At 30.0% G+C, this 18,519-nt stretch overlaps 3 protein-coding genes and 1 pseudogene across 3 annotated transcripts, besides 1 other annotated feature; all 4 read left to right on the plus strand.

The window, feature by feature from the left end:
- Positions 1 to 550: 550 nt before the first annotated feature.
- On the plus strand, positions 551 to 4,369 carry PmUG01_04024400 (serine-repeat antigen, putative; the record flags this gene model as incomplete). Its single annotated transcript, XM_029003243.1, has 4 exons — positions 551 to 584; positions 811 to 1,470; positions 1,779 to 1,916; positions 2,187 to 4,369. 4 exons carry the CDS (start codon positions 551 to 553, stop codon positions 4,367 to 4,369), a joined length of 3,015 nt encoding a protein of 1,004 aa, XP_028859697.1.
- A 1,880-nt stretch (positions 4,370 to 6,249) lies between these two features.
- Positions 6,250 to 7,925, plus strand: PmUG01_04024500 (annotated as a pseudogene).
- Positions 6,250 to 7,925: a sequence feature (serine-repeat antigen, putative, pseudogene).
- Positions 7,926 to 8,754: 829 nt separating this feature from the next.
- Positions 8,755 to 12,624, plus strand: PmUG01_04024600 (serine-repeat antigen, putative; the record flags this gene model as incomplete). The annotated part of the gene is made up of 4 exons (XM_029003246.1): positions 8,755 to 8,788; positions 9,014 to 9,691; positions 9,971 to 10,111; positions 10,343 to 12,624. The coding sequence occupies 4 exons, from the start codon at positions 8,755 to 8,757 to the stop codon at positions 12,622 to 12,624; spliced, it is 3,135 nt and encodes a 1,044-aa protein (XP_028859698.1).
- Positions 12,625 to 13,651: 1,027 nt separating this feature from the next.
- On the plus strand, positions 13,652 to 17,387 carry PmUG01_04024700 (serine-repeat antigen, putative; the record flags this gene model as incomplete). Its single annotated transcript, XM_029003247.1, has 4 exons — positions 13,652 to 13,682; positions 13,912 to 14,292; positions 14,682 to 14,822; positions 15,079 to 17,387. 4 exons carry the CDS (start codon positions 13,652 to 13,654, stop codon positions 17,385 to 17,387), a joined length of 2,862 nt encoding a protein of 953 aa, XP_028859699.1.
- Between the last annotated feature and the right edge of the window lie 1,132 nt (positions 17,388 to 18,519).

The raw sequence follows: 18,519 nt of genomic DNA on the forward strand, positions 1-18,519 counted from the left end.
CACTTTTGTCTTCTTCCTTTACACATCTATTCTATCCACAATAAATAAATCAATACGCCTTCAAACATGCCTTCGAACTTTAACCATAAAGGTGTAGATAGTGAACTTGTTAAAGTTTTTCGAAAGCAACCACTACGGTAGTCGAAGTAAATTAGTGGTCAATTCGTTACATCAGTGAAACGCTTACATTATTACTACTACTGTTACTGTTATTATTATTATAATTACCATTACCATTACTATTACTATTACTATTACTATTTTTTTTTTGTTTTTTTTAAAGTGGAATCATTTCTCGAAGAACTATATTAAAATATTGCAAAAGAATAATAGCATTTTTTCTTTGAAAATATAATGTTTAATTTATTTTCAGCAAAAAGTGTGTAGTTCTATAAAAATAAAAAAAAAAAATAAAGAATATGTAAATATATATATATATACACATACAGAACTATAAGTACATATAGGTGATACAATTTACAATTATCAAAAAAAAAAAAAAAAAAAAAAAGTTTTACAACACCTCATTTTAGCTTTTACATTCAACAAAATGATGTATCCTATATCTTTTCTTCTAATAATATGTAAGAACAAAAAAAAAAAAAAATAATAAAATATTAAGAATAGTCAATGTAGCAATTAAAAATGTGAGAAATAATGAATATGTTAAGGAGCATTACATATACTGCAACCTCAGAATAATAATAAAGTTATTCTACAATAAAATACAACATTTTGGAATAAAACAAAAAAAAAAAAAAAAAAAAATTTTTTTCATGTACTATTTGTCAATAACAATTTTTTTTGCAGATATTTTAATTAGTAATAATATAATAAAATGTTATTGCTCTACTAAAAATGCACCTGTGACTAGTATATCAGTATTTTTGCCAAAAGTGGATGGTACACGGATAAGCTCTTCTGAAGGTTTAGCGGATCAATCACAGGCAACTGCAACTGCAGTATCACATGTAAATACAAAGGAAGGTAAATGGAAAAAGATACTCAAAAGGGGAGAAAGTCTCCAAACAGGTCAGCAGAATAGTTCTATTGTAGGAGCACCAAATGGACCTGCACAACAACCAATTATGGTGCGTCTCTCTAATGAACATGGCAATTCAGGAAGTAATGATGTTCCTGCAGAACGTGTATCGTCAGATATTTCAAATGTAGTTCAAGTCAAATCAGCACTATTGAAAGAACATAAGGGTATAAAAATAACTGGTCCGTGCACTGCAAAATTTTATGTGTTCCTTATTCCATTTTTAGAAATTTATGTTGATGCCGAAAATAATGAAATAGAAATGAACCCGATATTTATAAAAATAACAGAAAAAATATTATTTGAAAAGGAAAAATCTAATTTGCATAATAAGTGTGCTCATAACAAAACCTTTAAGGTCGTAGTGTACATTGAAGAAAACATATTAACCCTTAAATGGAAAGTGTATCCATCTACAACTGAAACAGGTAAGAGTAACAAGAAAAGAAAACAAATTAACTGAAAGTTTGGATAATAAACTGGTTTCCATTTTGTAAAATGCAAAAGTGGAAAGAATAAAGCTTCAACTATGTTTCTTCTGTGCTGCGTTCGTTTTGAAAAAAAAAAAAAAAAAAAAAAAAAAATATATATATATATATATATGGTTATGTATATGTATGTATATATATGTATATGCATATATGCACTCAGTTTTTATCATAATACTTTTCGCCTATTAGTACCGAGTTCCTCCATTTTTTTATCAACTTGTATATACTTTAATTTTTCGTCTTAGACAAAATGGTAGATGTAAGGAAATACAGAATGAAAGATATAGGAAGACCAATTACTTCAATACAAGTAATAACCTCGTCAAATCCTGAAAAGCAGATTCTTATTGAAAGCAAAAATTACAGCATATCAAATATGCCAGGCAAGCTCTTACAAAGGAATATAACTAAATAACTGCTCTTCATTTTATTGTTATCTTATTTTAATTACTCACAACTTTGTTACCCCCCCAAAAAAATAAAAAATAAATAAATACATAATAATAATAATAATAATAATAATAATTAATAAGCGAAAAAACACATACATCAATACATGCATGCATATGTGTGTACATGGACTGGTCTCATACTTTCTAAACATTTCACCATTATACTATTTTTGCTTCTTTTTTTTTTTTTCCTTCTAATAGAAAAATGCGATGCAATAGCCAGTGACTGCTTTTTCGGCGGTATTATCGAAATAGAAAAGTGCTACCAATGTGCTTTATTCTTAGAGAGTAAAGAAAAAGCCAGTGAATGTTTAAACTATGTTTCTGCTGATATGAGGCAACGATTTGACGAAATAAAAACTGAAGGGCAGGATGATGAAAATTATAATGAAATCCAGCTTACAGAAGCGATTGACAGTATACTTATGGGAATTAAGGACAATAACAAGAATAATAAAAAAGATTTAGCAATTCCACAAGATTTAGATAGTACATTAAAAAGGCAGATAACAAATTACTGTAATTTGCTAAAAGGATTAGATATGACTAGGATGTTAGAAAATTACGAGTTGGGTAACGAGATGGAAGTACTGAACAATTTGAATAGAATGTTAAAAATGCATAAAGGTGAAAAATATATTTCACTGAAAAATAAATTAAAAAACGCAGCAATATGCATGAAGAATGTATCTAATTGGGGGGAAAACAGAACAGGTTTAGTACTACCAGATTTGCCTTATAACAAATTAGAAGGGAAGAATGTTATGCATTTTAACTATGATGTTGAGCTTAAAGATTATAAAAATGTAGGTAATTCTATATACAAAGAAGATGATGATGGAGTTGTTGATCTGACAAAATATGAAGAAGCAGATATGAACACTGCCCGTTTTACAGATAGAATGTATTGCAATGAAGACTATTGTGATAGATGGAAAGATAAGAATAGCTGTGTTTCAAAAATTGAAGCAGAAGATCAGGGAAACTGTGCAACATCATGGTTATTTGCATCTAAGCTGCACCTAGAAACTATTAGATGTATGAAGGGTTATGATCATGCAAGTGGTTCGGCTTTATATGTGGCTAACTGTTCGAAAATAGAACCTGATGAAAGATGCAAAGTTGGGTCTAATCCTCTAGAATTTCTAAGAATCATTGATGAAAAAAAGATCCTACCTTTAGAATCTAATCTTCCATATTCATACAAAAATGTAGCTAATGATTGTCCAAACCCCAAGTATCATTGGACTAATTTGTGGACAGATACGAAATTAATGGATTACAAGTATGAACCCAATTCGTTAGGGGCCAAAGGATATACTGCTTATGAGAGTTACAAATTTAGGGGAAATATGGACACGTTCATCAAAAAAATAAAGCATGAAGTTATGCACAAAGGATCTATGATTGCTTATGTGAAGGCAGAAAAAATAATGAGTTACGATTTTAATGGAAAGAAGGTTTACAGTTTATGTGGTGAAAAAATGCCTGACCATGCTGTTAATATCATTGGTTGGGGTAACTACATAAGTGATAAAGGAATGAAAAAGTCTTACTGGATAATGAGAAACAGTTGGGGTAAGTATTGGGGGGATGAAGGAAATTTTAAGGTCGACATATATGGCCCCGAAAAATGTGAACATAATTTCATACACTCTGCTGTAATGTTCAACATTGATATGCCATTAGCAAAAGTCAATACGAAGAAAGAAGCCGAATTATATAATTACTACTTAAAAATTTCCCCAGATTTTTATAGTAATCTGTACTATAAAAATTTCAGCTCAGATAAAACTTACTATTCAAACAGCCGAAAGGGTCTATATTGGAACTCTATGATACATGGTCAAACAGATGAACCATCCTTTCCATCAACAGTGGAAAGACAAGGAATACCAGGAGGAGCAGTAATGAGTCCAGGACGAACACAACTACTTGTCACATCAGTGTCTGTAGGTAGAGAAGGCACAGAAAAATCGACCCATGAAGTACGTCCAACTGGAGGATATGCACCAATACTAGAAGGAGAACATCCAAGATCAGAATCCCCACGTTCAGTAACAGATGCGAGAGTACCACCTTCATCACCCGTATCATCTTATAATTTTTTATATAGCCAAGTAGATGAAAAGACTAAAATTCTTCATATTTTAAAACATGTTAAAGATGGAAAATTAAAAATTGGTTTAGCTAAATATGATATCCTTAAGTCTGCTAGTGGTGATCATGTTTGTTCAAGGTCATATGCATATGATCCAGGGAAGCAAGAAGAGTGCTTTCAATTTTGTGAAAGGCACTGGAATGAATGTAGAGGTAGTTATTCTCCCGGGTATTGCTTAAGTAAAAAGAGAAAAAAAAATGATTGCTATTTCTGCTACGTGTAGCTTCTGTTTCCGTTATGCGTAACTGCTATCTATGTTATATGCAAAATGTTATTACTGTAAGTAAGCAAAGGGAATGACAACTGCCCCTTTCCCAAAAGTATTAACTTTATATTTTTAGCTATAAATGCAAGTAGTTTTATTCACTGTGATTTCTATAAATGTAAAAAGTGTAATTATTATTATTTTGTTTTATTTTTTTATCTAATCTACTTCTTATTGAAATATGTATTTAATTCTTTTCCAGTTCTAAAAGGAGACGTTCTAAGTTGAACGTGCATCTATATGATTATTAACCTATTCTTGACATACATTACTATACATCTTTTTATATTATTATTACTCATATTTTTTCTCATATATTTTTCTAAAATGAAGCAAATTAGATTAACATTAACACTAAATAGAATAATTTCACTGCAGTGATATTTGAACATGCAAGGTTTTTATTTTACATAAGTTTACACAAAACGAACTTTTGTAAGAATGGAAAAACTAAACTGTAGAACTTGTGAATATCTTCATTCCTTCTGCGCGTTCCATGTGTAATCCTCTTTACAATAAACAACAACAAGTACCAAGTACATCTGAACTACAACCGTTAAAGTGGAGTTCGTGAAATTTAAAAAAAAAAAAAAAAATATTTTCAAATACACATATTTTACAGGGGTTGAAATTAAATTTGTGCCAAAGTGATTTCAACTAATGAATTTTACTTTTTTATTATATTTTTATTTTATAATTTTTTCCTACTATAGTTTAGCATTCATTATATATCATTGAAGGTTAACGATACTGTAGTCCATTATTGGAATTATTATAGGAAATAAAATAAAAAAAAAGAAAAAAGAAAAAAAGAAACCATTACATGCAACAGAGATTCTTACAATTATGATAAGAACAATTTTTAGCATAACTAATTAAAATTATAATTTCAATATGCTTTTATATGAACAAAGTAAGAAATTAAATATTTCAAAATTTGAATAATTCTTCCAAATTGTAGTTCATATTAACATGTATGTCTCCTAAAAATGTTTGCGTTTCATGCTGTTTCTTTCATTCCTCATTGTAGATAATCAGTTATAAGTTAGAAATATATCTCAACGAAATATTAAGTAGACCAACTGCTGCAACACACAAGTACATATTTTTGCAAAGAGGAATAAAAATGCATTTTGGGGTTAAACTAAGAGTTATTCCATTAAAAGGGACGTTCTTTGTTGTATTCGAAAAAAAGATAAAAGAAAAATATTACATCTATAAATGAATAGCATACTAGAATTACCATCATTTACTTCAAAATATGAGAAAAATAGTCATTGATCGCTGCATGCGTGTGCATATACCTACACTAAATATATGTATATATATATGTTTTTCTTCTTTTTTGATAGTTTCTGTAAATTTGAGGAATCCTTACACTACTGTTTCATTTATCTACAGATATATTCGACTCTGTGTGAGCTAAGAATTTTCTTAGGGGGTACATAGTTATAGAAAAACAGTACCTAGTGCATTATTTATAGAAAGTAAAAAAATCAATAAGGAATAATATATATATATATATGAATGCCTCTTCTCATATTAGGGAGAAATATAGTGATATGTAAAATTAACGCCCATGCACAAGATAATACACACACAAAGGTACATCAACTTTACGAACCCGCTGATAACATGTAGAAAGTAATATTGCAAAACAGACGATGAGGTAAATTATCAGTTAATAAGCATGGAAGATTTATATACTGGCTTAAAATCAGTAATTACGAAATAGTATAAATTATTAAAAAAGAAGTAGTCATTTTTAAGATGACGGAAAATTAGTAACTCACTAGTATCCACTACATGATAGCTACAGTAATATTTCTAAATTTTCAAGTGACTCAGAGGAGTTTGTACATTCTCCTGGCTCCTCAGATACTATGTGCAAAAATAAAGAGTTCTTCAAAAGGAGGAAATATTATAAGCAAAATATATTACAAAAATTAATGAAGAGGAACACGGTATAACTCAGTACCATTTTTGCTGTTTGTATCGAAGCTTCCCATAGATATTATTAAATGCTGGAGTGGAAATCATGCCCATGCAAGTAGTTCGGCTTTATACATAGATGTTAGCACAAAGCAGATAACGCAAATAACGCAAAAATAGCCCATCGGATTTAGGTCATGAGTGTTTCTCAATACTAAAGATGCAGATAAGTTCCTATGTTTAGGAATTAACCTTTCATAAACTTAAGCAGAAGTCGGAGATGATTATTTTGATAAATAGTATTATTAGACTAATTTGTGGACAGATTCAAAATTATTATATCATAAGAGTGAATCTAATTTGTTGAAAACTAAAGGATATGACATTCAAGAGAGAGACAAGTTTGACTAAAACAAAGATGTATTCGTCGGCATTATGAAGCGCAAAGTTAGGAGTGATGTTTCTGCGCCTGTTTAAGGGAAAAAAATGCTATGGGCCGCAATCTTATTGAAAAGAAGGTGCATAGTTAATATCACTGGGTATGGTAACTATAATAATAGTAAACGAAGGAATGAAGTTTATGGGTTAGTTAAAAATTGTTGGGGTATGTTAAGCATTAGTGTGATAACCGAAACCTTAAGGTCGACATGCATGGATCCATTAGGCTATGAGCACGACTTCATCCTCTCTGTTGTTATGTTCAAAATCAATGTGCCTATGATTGAATATTTAGCTAATGAGCAACCTGATATGTATAACCTTTACTTAAAAAGTTATCCCAATTCTTAGAAGTAATTTCTATTATTAGTACTTCAATCCAGAGAAAGATTTAGTCGCTCGAAAAATGGAAAAGATTTAGTTGAAATTTATATATAATTAAGACTAAAATGAAATAGGAAGAGGTAAATAACAAGAAATAGATGAAGCATGAGAAGCATCTAGAGTAGCAGTTACAGTATGAGAAGGATTTCAAGCTTGGGTAAGAGAAGCAGATATGGCATAAAAAAATAGCACATCAAGACGAGGAAGGTGGACAAACGGCTGAAGAGAAAAAATTGCAGACAGAACAAGTACAGTATAATTTATTTCAAGCTAGAACAGCAAGTATAAGGCTCACCAACGATACCGTTGTCACGAGAAATATCTACATAGAAACCAACGGAATTACTACGAACATGATTATTGGTATCATTAAAGATGTTCAGGGAAGCGAAAGAAGCAAGCAGAATAATTGACGGCAACATGGTGGTATAGTGTAGTTCATCCGTGAAATCAACTGTTGAGGAGGTTGATATATAAGGCATTTTTTAAAACACATTAAAAAGTGTGCAGTAAAATTGGTTCTAACTTTAAGTATGAAACTGATTATGCTACTGGTGATGTTCATGTTTGTTCAGGCTCTTATGCAGTACATGCCGAGAAGCAAGAAGAATGTTTTCAATTTTGTGAAGCCAATTGGAATATGCGCGTAAGTATATAATTTAACGTAGATATTATTTAACTCAAAAGAGAGAAACAAGTGTATTGCTTCTTTTTTTTTTTTTTTTTTATACATAAAATGGTTTTACTTCGAATGTGCTAAACGAAAAGTTACATATAATTTGCATTATGGAATATAATTAAATATTTAATACGAAACAATGTTTGAAGTGTTCATAATATTTTTAAAAATGGGGAAAGCATATGCTTTTCATTCTTTTTTCCAAGTATTTTTTTTCATATACATTCAACACGTGATACAGCTGATAGTAGTATTAATATAAATATGTGCATAATTTATTTTGCTATTTTTCCCATTCGTCGCTTTCCTTTTAATTTAACTTTATTTTACACTATTTTATTTTAGATTGTTTCTTTTTTGGAACTTTTAAACAATTGGGGCATCCAATTTTGCACATATAATTAAGAAAAAAATTGTTTTCCTAAAAAAGGAAATACATTATACTGTAATATACGCAAATATATTCTTTCGTCCATGTCCACTTTACAACTAATATGTACATATATATGTATGTGTTAAGAAGATATACGGCACATGAATATTCTGGACACGGAATAATTATGACATTCTCATTGAAACGGTAAAAAGTTCAGAATACACACTCACAAAGTTAATACAAAATAGTGCATTAGTTGTAGCACAATATATATGTGTATATATATATATATATATATATATAGTACATTTATTTTTTTTCCTAAGGCGAAACGATCTTTAGCAAAAACATTTAAAACTTAAAAGAAATTGTTTATTTTTTAAAATTAAAATATTAAATTTTTTTCAGAAAGTAGAAAAAAAAAAAAAAAAAAAAAGCAAACAACAAAATACAAAAAACAAAAATCAAATATGATAAGTAAATATTATAAAAAATAGATTTCTGCGACACTATATATTAATTCTGTACAACAAAATGAAGACTCGTATTACTCTCTTTCTTGTACTATGTAAGTTGAAAAAATAAGAAATATATTGAATAAAGTTGTAAAAAATAGTTTTTTAAAAAAATAATAAATTGTGAATATGATGAGAAGAATAAATGAAAAAATGAAATAATATAATGACTGAATTTTTTGTTTGCACTAAAATGCAACATTTTAGAATAAAAATAAGTCTTTTATAAGTTAACGTGTGTTTTTATATACTATATTTTTATGACAAATTTTACGCAGATATAGTTTTGGGTAAAATTATAACAGAGTGTACAGAAAAACCTCCCGAGGCACCTGTTCTTCCCAAGGATGGGAATACTGCAAGTTCTGGTACCGGAAGTACAAGCTCACAAACTCCTTTACCTTCTCAACCTCCTCCAACTGGAAGTCTGCCTTCCGCTTCCCCAGGTGTACCACTTACACCAGAACCTGCAAAGCAAGAAGCCTCAGATAGAGAAACTGAAACTTTATCACAAGGAAAAGATCTGCCTAATGAAGTAGCTACCAATGGGGGTAACACAAATGGAGGAACTCCGCCACCTAATGCACCTGAAACTGCAAATACCCCAAATATAATTCTGGTAAAGTCTGCATTACTAAAAGATTATAACGGGGTAAAAATTACAGGGCCATGTAAGGCAAAGTTTCATCTGTTCCTCGTTCCTCATATAACTATTGAAGTTGAAACAGAAAACAATAAGATAATACTTAAGTCAAAATTGGACGAATTAAAAAAAAAAAAAAAAGGACAATCGATCGATCAAGATTTAAATAAAAATTTAGAATTTGAAAAAAATAAAGATAACTTAAAAAACACTTGTACGAATGGGAAAACTTTTAAATTTGTTGTATACACGGAAGGGAATACATTAACTCTTAAATGGATGGTTTACGACACTGAAATTGCAGCGAGTACAAGTAATTAAAAAAAAAAAAAAAAATAGAAATAATAATAATAATAATAATAATAATAATAATAATAATGACAATAACAATAACAATAACAGTTATAATTAATATTATAATGATAATTATAAAGATGACAAAGTAAAAGTAAATTTTTGAATGAAATGAAATTTACACCTTACTTTTAGTTTTAACCATTAATACATATGCATGGCCTTATCATTTATTTTCATATATTGCTCTCGTAATAATATTCGTATTTCATGTTCGTTCCTTTTTATTTCACGTTAGAGAAAAATGTTGACATGAGAAAATATCTTATGAAAAACTTAGATCGACCAATTACTGCAATCCAAGTATACAGTTCAGAAGCAAATGCAAAAACATTTTTAGTTGAAAGCAAGGGGTACTCTATAAAAAGTAACATGCCTGGTTAGTCATATAAAACAAAGGAGTGGAAAGGAATAATGACGCGTGTACATCGTTTTAGCATTGTTATTATACCTTTCGAATAATTACATAAAATTCTCCAATCTGCTACATGTATATGTATATATATATATCTATATCTATATCTATATACATATATGTATATATGTTTATATTTACATGAGTGCTATACATTTTTACACATACTTGAAATATTCCTTTTTTTCCTTTCAGAAATGTGTGAACTAATAGCAATCAATTGTTTTCTGAGTGGTAATATAGACATAGACAAATGCTATCAGTGTACATTATTGACAGAACACGCAGATAAGAATAATGAATGTTTCAAATATGTATCTTCTGAAGTTAAGGATAAATTTAATGAAATAAAAGCTAAGGGGCAAGATGATGAAAACCCTACGCATATAGAGCTTACTCAAGTGATTGACAATATATTGAAAAAGATGTACAAGATGGATGAGAACAATAATATGCAATTAATAATATTTGAAGGATTAGATGATAAATTAAAATCTGAGTTAATAAACTATTGCAAATTGATAAAGGAGATAGACACAAGCGGAGCGTTAGAAAACTACGAAATGGGCAACGAAACGGACATCTTCAACAATTTAACAACGTTGCTACAAACACATGCAGAAGAAACATATTCCTCATTACAGCATAAGCTAACAAACGCAGCGATATGTATGAAGAATGTAAATGATTGGATAAAGAACAAAACAGGATTAATACTTCCTGTATTATCATATAATACAATTGAAAACCAAGGAAATCCATTGAGCTCTGAACAATCTGAGGTGGAGGATAATAAAACTGGTACTGAAAATACTGAAAATGGTAATTATGATGGGGTTATTAATTTAGTTTCACTTGAAGAGAGTAATGTTAATACTTCTCATGTTACAGATACAATGTATTGCAATGAAGACTATTGTGATAGATGGAAAGATAAGAATAGTTGCGTTTCAAAGATTGAAACAAAGGATCAGGGAAATTGTGCAACATCTTGGATATTTGCATCTAAGGTACATCTCGAAACTATTAGATGTATGAAGGGTTATGAACATGCGAGCAGTTCGGCATTATACGTTGCCAATTGTGCGAATAAAGAGGCTAAGGATAAGTGTCATGTTGGATCGAACCCATTAGAATTTCTTAAAATTATCGATGAAAATAAGTTCCTACCTTTAGAAGTAAACCTTCCATATTCATATGCAAAAGTTGGTAATGCGTGTCCGAATCCCCAGAATCACTGGACGAATTTATGGGCAAATGTAGAATTATTAGATTCTAAAGATGAGCCCAATTCATTAGGGGCTAAAGGATATACCGCCTATGAGAGTGACAAATTTAAGGGAAACATAGATGCATTCATCAACATAATAAAGCATGAAATTATGCATAAAGGGTCTGTGATTGCCTATGTAAAGGCAAAAAGTGTAATGGGTTATAACCTTAACGGAAAGAAGGTGCTTAACGTATGTGGTGATAAAAATCCTGACCATGCAGTAAATATCATTGGGTGGGGTAACTACATAAATATTGAAGGGAATGAAAAACCTTACTGGATAATCAAAAACAGCTGGGGAAAATACTGGGGTGACGACGGAAATTTTAAGGTCGACATGTATGGCTCAGAACAATGTGAACATAATTTCATCCACTCTGTTGCAATATTCAACATTGATATGCCAATGGATGATGTTACTGCAGAGAAGGATGCTGGATTATACAACTATTTTCTTAAAACCTCCCCCGATTTTTATAATAATCTTTATAATAAGAACTTTAACCAAGAAACATATAATGCTTCATACAACGAAAAGGCGTTAGCTGGAAACTCTGAGATTTATGGTTCAGAGGAAGCAGCGGAGGCATCCCAATTAGCAGGAGCAGCAGTATCACCAGTATCACCAGCAAAAGAGGAAGTACCACCAAAACATCCAGAAGAAGTACTATCAACAACACAACCAAGAGCATCAACAGCAGCATCAGGAGAACAAACATTATCGCCAACACCAGTATCACCACCATCAGCACCAGTACCACCATCAGCACCAGTACCAACATCAACACCAGTATCAACATCAGCACCAGTACCAACATCAGCACCAGTACCAACATCAACACCAGTATCAACATCAGCACCAGTACCAACATCAACATCAGGACAAGCACCACAAACATCAGCAGTGAAAGCTGAAGTCGCTACTACACCAAAGAGTACAACAGTTGCGGATGTTAAAGTATTTCATGTACTAAAATATATTAAGAATACTAAGGTAAAAATGAATTTGGTTAAATATAACACACGTGCGGCTATTGATGCTGATCACGTTTGTTCAAGGTCTTATTCAGCAGATCAAGACAAACTAGAAGATTGTATTAAATTCTGTGAAAGCAACTGGAATGAATGTATGGGGGAAATTTCACCTGGATATTGTTTAACCCAAAAGAGGGGAAAAAATGATTGTTTTTTCTGTTATATATAAAGAGTGTTTTTAACAGGAATAAATGTCAAACGAGAAGCGATTATCTGTTTGGAAGAATAAATAACATTGGGTTATTATTAAGAAATAATATTAAATTTTTTATGGTTTACTTTAAAAATTGATTAAAAATGCAATTTTTTTTTATTTTTTTGATTTTTAATTTTTTTTTTGTGGACACACATATATTTAAAATATTTTTGTTATAATTTTGCGTAGTTCTAAATTTAGCACGTACCTAAATTGATTTTTATTTTGAAATATTTTAAGCTGTATTGCTTCTTTTTTTTTTTTTTTTTTTTTTTTTTACATTTAATTTTGTTGAAACTATTTGATAATTAAAACAATCATTTGATCAAATAGACTAAAAGTGTTTCATTATTTTTTTTTTGAAAATAACTTATTTAACGTAAATAAATGGACATAAAAAAAATATATTTATGTAAAGAAGAAGAATACAATGCATTGTATTATATTTATGCGTACTAAAACATTTTTTCTTTAATATATACATGTGCACACACATATTTTTTATTTTTATGTTATTTTAAAATTAATAATTTTTTTAAATTTTGCATATTGCACATCAGGAGAGCTTATTCAAAATCTGCTCAAATTGTTGATCTAAAATGTATCCTTATATATGTGTAGTATACATAAGCATATATATATTTATGCACATATGCATATAATATATGGGGGTATTTTTTTAAGTGAAATATCTGTTTAGTAATGGTTGTTTTTAACTTAGAGTGTTTTCATTTTTCTTTAAGAAATATAGATTTAAAATTATTTTAAGTAATAGGAAATGGTTTTAAACACAAACATATAATTAAACAAAAAAAGTAAAAAAAAAAAAAATATATATATATATATATATATATACATAAGGAATAAGTATGTGTAACACGATAATAATTGTAAGATAAAAGTCTTTAGACAATTTTATTCAAATTAGAGTCAACAATATGAAGTCTCTTATACCCCTCCTTTTGATAACATGTAAATAAAAAAAATTAAAAAAATCTTTATGAAAAATGCTAAAATGACGATTAGCGAGTGTAATGCGAGTGGAAATATTCGTATTATGGCTGAAAATGAAAAAAAAAAAAAAAAAAAAAAAAAAATGAAAGGAAAGTTAAGCATAACGAAGGAAAAGTAATAGGAATGCACTTTTTTTAAACCAAAATTGTGTTCTTTAAAAATGTAAATTCCTGTGTCCAGTTCAGTAAATACGATTTCATTTTTTTTTTTTTTTTTTTTTTTGCCTTTTAAATGAATATAATACAGATACTGTAGTTAGTAAGAACGTAGTAATATGTGCTAATGATACAGTTACCTCCGTTACACCACCAAAAGAAGTATTGAACACAAGTAATAGCCTTAAAACAACTCTTCCAGCAGCACAACCTGATGCTAAAAATGGAAATGAAGATACAGGAAGAGTCGACACAAATGTAACAACAATAATGACGAATCCTGAAAACAGTGATAAAGTAAAATCTGCATTTTTGAAAAATGAAACTGGGGTGAAGCTTAATGGTGTATGTGGTGCAGAAGTAGGAATATTTCTGGTTCCTCATATATACATATATCTTCAAACAAAAGACACAAATATACAATTACAGTCAGAGTTAATACCAATAGATAAAACAATCATACTGGACAAAGGTACGTTAAAAAATAAATGTTCAGAAGATAAAACAAAAACGTTTAAATTTGTGGCATATATTAAAGACAATATATTAACGCTTAAATGGAAAGTATACCCACCTAAACCTGCCCCCAGTGAAGGTAATTAAGAAAAAGAAGTAAAAATGGTGTTAAAAAAAAGTAAAAGTAAATCAATTCAGTAAAATTACTGGGACCCCTTTTCTTATACTTCTAACCGTATGTTCACGCTGAATTATCAAGATGATAAACACATTTCAAACTATTATTTAGCTAGATACTTCAGCTAATACGTTCAGATATTTATACCCAATTATTTTTCAATTTATTTATTCATATTTTATATAATTATTCACAATTATATATATTTATATATATATATGTGTTAGATAACATCATGGACGTAAGGAAATTTAGAATACCTACCTTAGATGTGCCAATATCCTCAATACAAGTACATACATGGATAGGCAGTAATCGCTCCTACATACTTGAAAGTAAAAATTATGCAATAAAAAAAGGAATTCCAGGTTAGATTAATAAAACGAAAATGTAAAATAATAATATGCGGGTTTCTTTCAGTTGTTTCTCCTTTAACACTTTTATAAAACCATTTTTTCCCCCTATCATAATGTTACTGAGCTATTTGTATGTGTTATGTTCTACTATTGTGCTCCATATCGTTTGGATTAGTTTTATTTTATTATTTTATTTTTTTTTCTTATTCTGATTTAATTTCACTTCAACTTGATTCGTTTCACATCATTTTTACTTCTTCTTTTTTAGAAAAATGTGAAACAATAGCTACAAATTGCTTTTTGAGTGGATTCACAGATATTGAAAAATGCTATAAATGTACCTTGAGAGTAAGGGGAGAACAGCATTCTGATGTGTGTTATAAATTTATTTCTAAGGTGGAGGATACACAAAAGGATGCGGACATTCTCACTGCAGGTAGCAGTGAAGACTCTGATGAATACAAACTTAAAGAGTCCATTGATAATATATTGAATCTAATATACAAAACAGATGTGAATAATAATAAAGAATTGATAAAATTGGAAGAGTTAGATAATACCTTAAAAATGGAATTAATAAACTATTGCAATTTACTGAAGCAGGTAGATATGAGTGGAACTTTGGAAAATCACGAATTAGCTAACGATATAGAAACGTACAACAATTTAACGAAATTATTAATAAAACATGATAATGAGAAAAAAACTTCATTACATGATAAACTAAAAAATCCAGCGATATGCATGAAAAATGTACATGAATGGATAAAAAATAGAAGAGGATTAGTATTGCCTCAAATGACATATAAAAATGTGGCAGATATTAATAATGTACACCTTAATCAAAATGAGGAACTACAAGATAGTAATAATACAAGTAGAAATATATACAAAGAAGGGAATAATGAAATCATCGATTTAACCGATAATAAAAATAAGAATGTTGACGCTTCTCATTTTACAGATAGTATGTTTTGTAATGATGAATATTGTGATAGATTGAAGGATAAGAATAGCTGCGTTTCAAAAATAGAAGTACAAGATCAGGGAAATTGCTCAATATCTTGGATATTTGCATCTAAGTTGCATTTAGAAAGTATTAAATGCATGAAAGGGTATGAACATGGAAGCATTTCGGCTTTATACGTAGCTAACTGTGCAAACAAAGAAGCCATGGATAAATATCATGTTGGATCTAATCCACTAGAATTTCTTAAAATAATTGATGATAAAAAGTTTCTTCCTTTAGAATATAACCTCCCATACGCATATGCAAAAGTTGGTAATGACTGTCCGAATCCACAGAAACACTGGACGAATTTATGGACAGGTGCAAAATTAGTAGATTCTAAAAATGAGCCCAATTCGTTGGGGGCTAAAGGATATACCGCCTATGAGAGTGATAAATTTAGGGGAAACATGGACACGTTTATCAAAAAAATAAAGCATGAAGTTATGCACAAAGGATCTGTAATTGCTTATGTAAAAGTAGAAAATGTAATGGGTTATGATCTTAACGGAAAGAAGGTGCTTAGCGTATGTGGTGATAAAAATGCTGATCACGCGGTAAACATCATTGGATGGGGAAACTACATAAACGATGAAGGAAAGAAGAAGTCTTACTGGATAGTCAGAAATAGCTGGGGTAAGTACTGGGGTGACGACGGAAACTTTAAGGTCGACATACATGGCCCGGAAGAATGTGAACACAATTTCATTCACACTGTTGCAATGTTCAACATAGATATGCCAGTGGCCCAAGTTGTTAAGAACAAGGATGCTGAAATATTTAATTATTATGGAAAAACATCCCCCGATTTTTTTAGTAATTTATACTATAAAAGTTTGGAATCAGTAAAGAATAGTAATTCAAGCGGTGGAACATTCTTAGGACAAAATTCGATGGTGCACGGAAACTCAGGGTCAGATACTAAAGCACAAGAAGTATCAGCATCATCATCATCATCATCAACAACAACAACAACAGGAGAGGAAGGTACAAATCATCATCAAACATCACCTGTTGTAGGAGGAGCAGCAGGAGGAACCGAAGATACAACAGGAAAGCAAACATTGCCTACAGAAGAAAGCGCAACAGTAGAAAAACAGGACGGTGCAACAGAGAAGGAAGTATCACCACCAGCAACAGGAACAGTAAAGGGAACAACATCAGGTGAACCATCAGCAGCACTGTCAAAAGGAGGAGATACAGTTCCAACAGTAAATGACCCATCAAAAGAAGAAGTAGCAGGAAACGGTAAAGGAACACAGGGAAGTCAAGCGAATAAAGGAGCTAATAGTGTTGAAAATGCAGCATCCTCTGAATCGATTGAAATAATACATATTTTAAAACACATTAAAAATTCCAATGTAAAAATGGGTTTGGTTAAATACGACCATGAATATGAAGTTGGAGAGCACTCATGTATGAGGACCTCTTCAACAAATCCAGAGAAGCATAGTGATTGTGTAAAATTTTGTAAAGAAAAATTCGAAGAATGTGAAAAGGAACCTATACCTGGAATCTGTTTAGCAAACTTGTATAAATCAGATGACTGTTTTTTCTGTTATGTATAAAATGATATAAATAATTGGCGTTTTATCTCCTCGGCATTTTTTTATCGTTATGAAACAGCAGTAGCTTTATTTATTTTTTTTTAATAAAAATGAAATTTTTTAAATTGCATCTTTTAAAAAAGGAAAAAATTTTATTTTTTGTGAATATTTAGTGATATACATATAAATGTGTATATGTATATGTGTATGTGTATGTGTATGTGTATGTGTATGTGTATGTGTATGTGTATGTGTATGTGTATGTGTATGTGTATGTGTATGTGTATGTGTATGTGTATGTGTATGTGTATGTGTATGTGTATGTGTATGTGTATGTGTATGTGTATGTGTATGTGTATGTGTATGTGTATGTGTATGTGTATGTGTATGTGTATGTGTATGTGTATGTGTATGTGTATGTGTATGTGTATGTGTATGTGTATGTGTATGTGTATGTGTATGTGTATGTGTATGTGTATGTGTATGTGTATGTGTATGTGTATGTGTATGTGTATGTGTATGTGTATGTGTATGTGTATGTGTATGTGTATGTGTATGCGTATGTGTATGCGTATGTGTATGCGTATGTGTATGTGTATGTATATGTTTCTTTTTTTTTTTTTGGAACGCGAGGTTCTAAAATGAGTACGCATATGCATACGAAAAATTATATAAATGCATGTATGTATATATTCGAACGTGTTGCTTAATTTTTCCTTTTTTTTTTTTTTTTATTTCACTTTTCATTTTAGTTTACTCTGTTTTAATAAGGAAATAAATCAACATTTTGGAGAAAAAAAATATTTTTTTTATGTAAAAAGAATTTTTTTTAAACTCTAAAAATTATGTATTCTTTTAAGAATAATTAGACGTTAGATCAGTTCGCACTAAGGGGACAAAATATGAAATATATAATATACATACATGCATACATCCATGCATACACATATTCATATATGCACACACACACACACACACACATACACACAATCATATACTTTTATTTACGCCCCTCGCGCAATTGCACCTGTTAACTTCTTTTCAACCAATACAATCATTTGTACATAATTCGAAAATACAAGAACTATACATATAATATAAATTATCCTCTATTTTTTCTTCATGCCATTAACACATACATATTTTAATGCAC

This window comes from Plasmodium malariae, assembly GCF_900090045.1.
Source record: "Plasmodium malariae genome assembly, chromosome: 4".
NCBI classification, from domain to species: domain Eukaryota; phylum Apicomplexa; class Aconoidasida; order Haemosporida; family Plasmodiidae; genus Plasmodium; species Plasmodium malariae.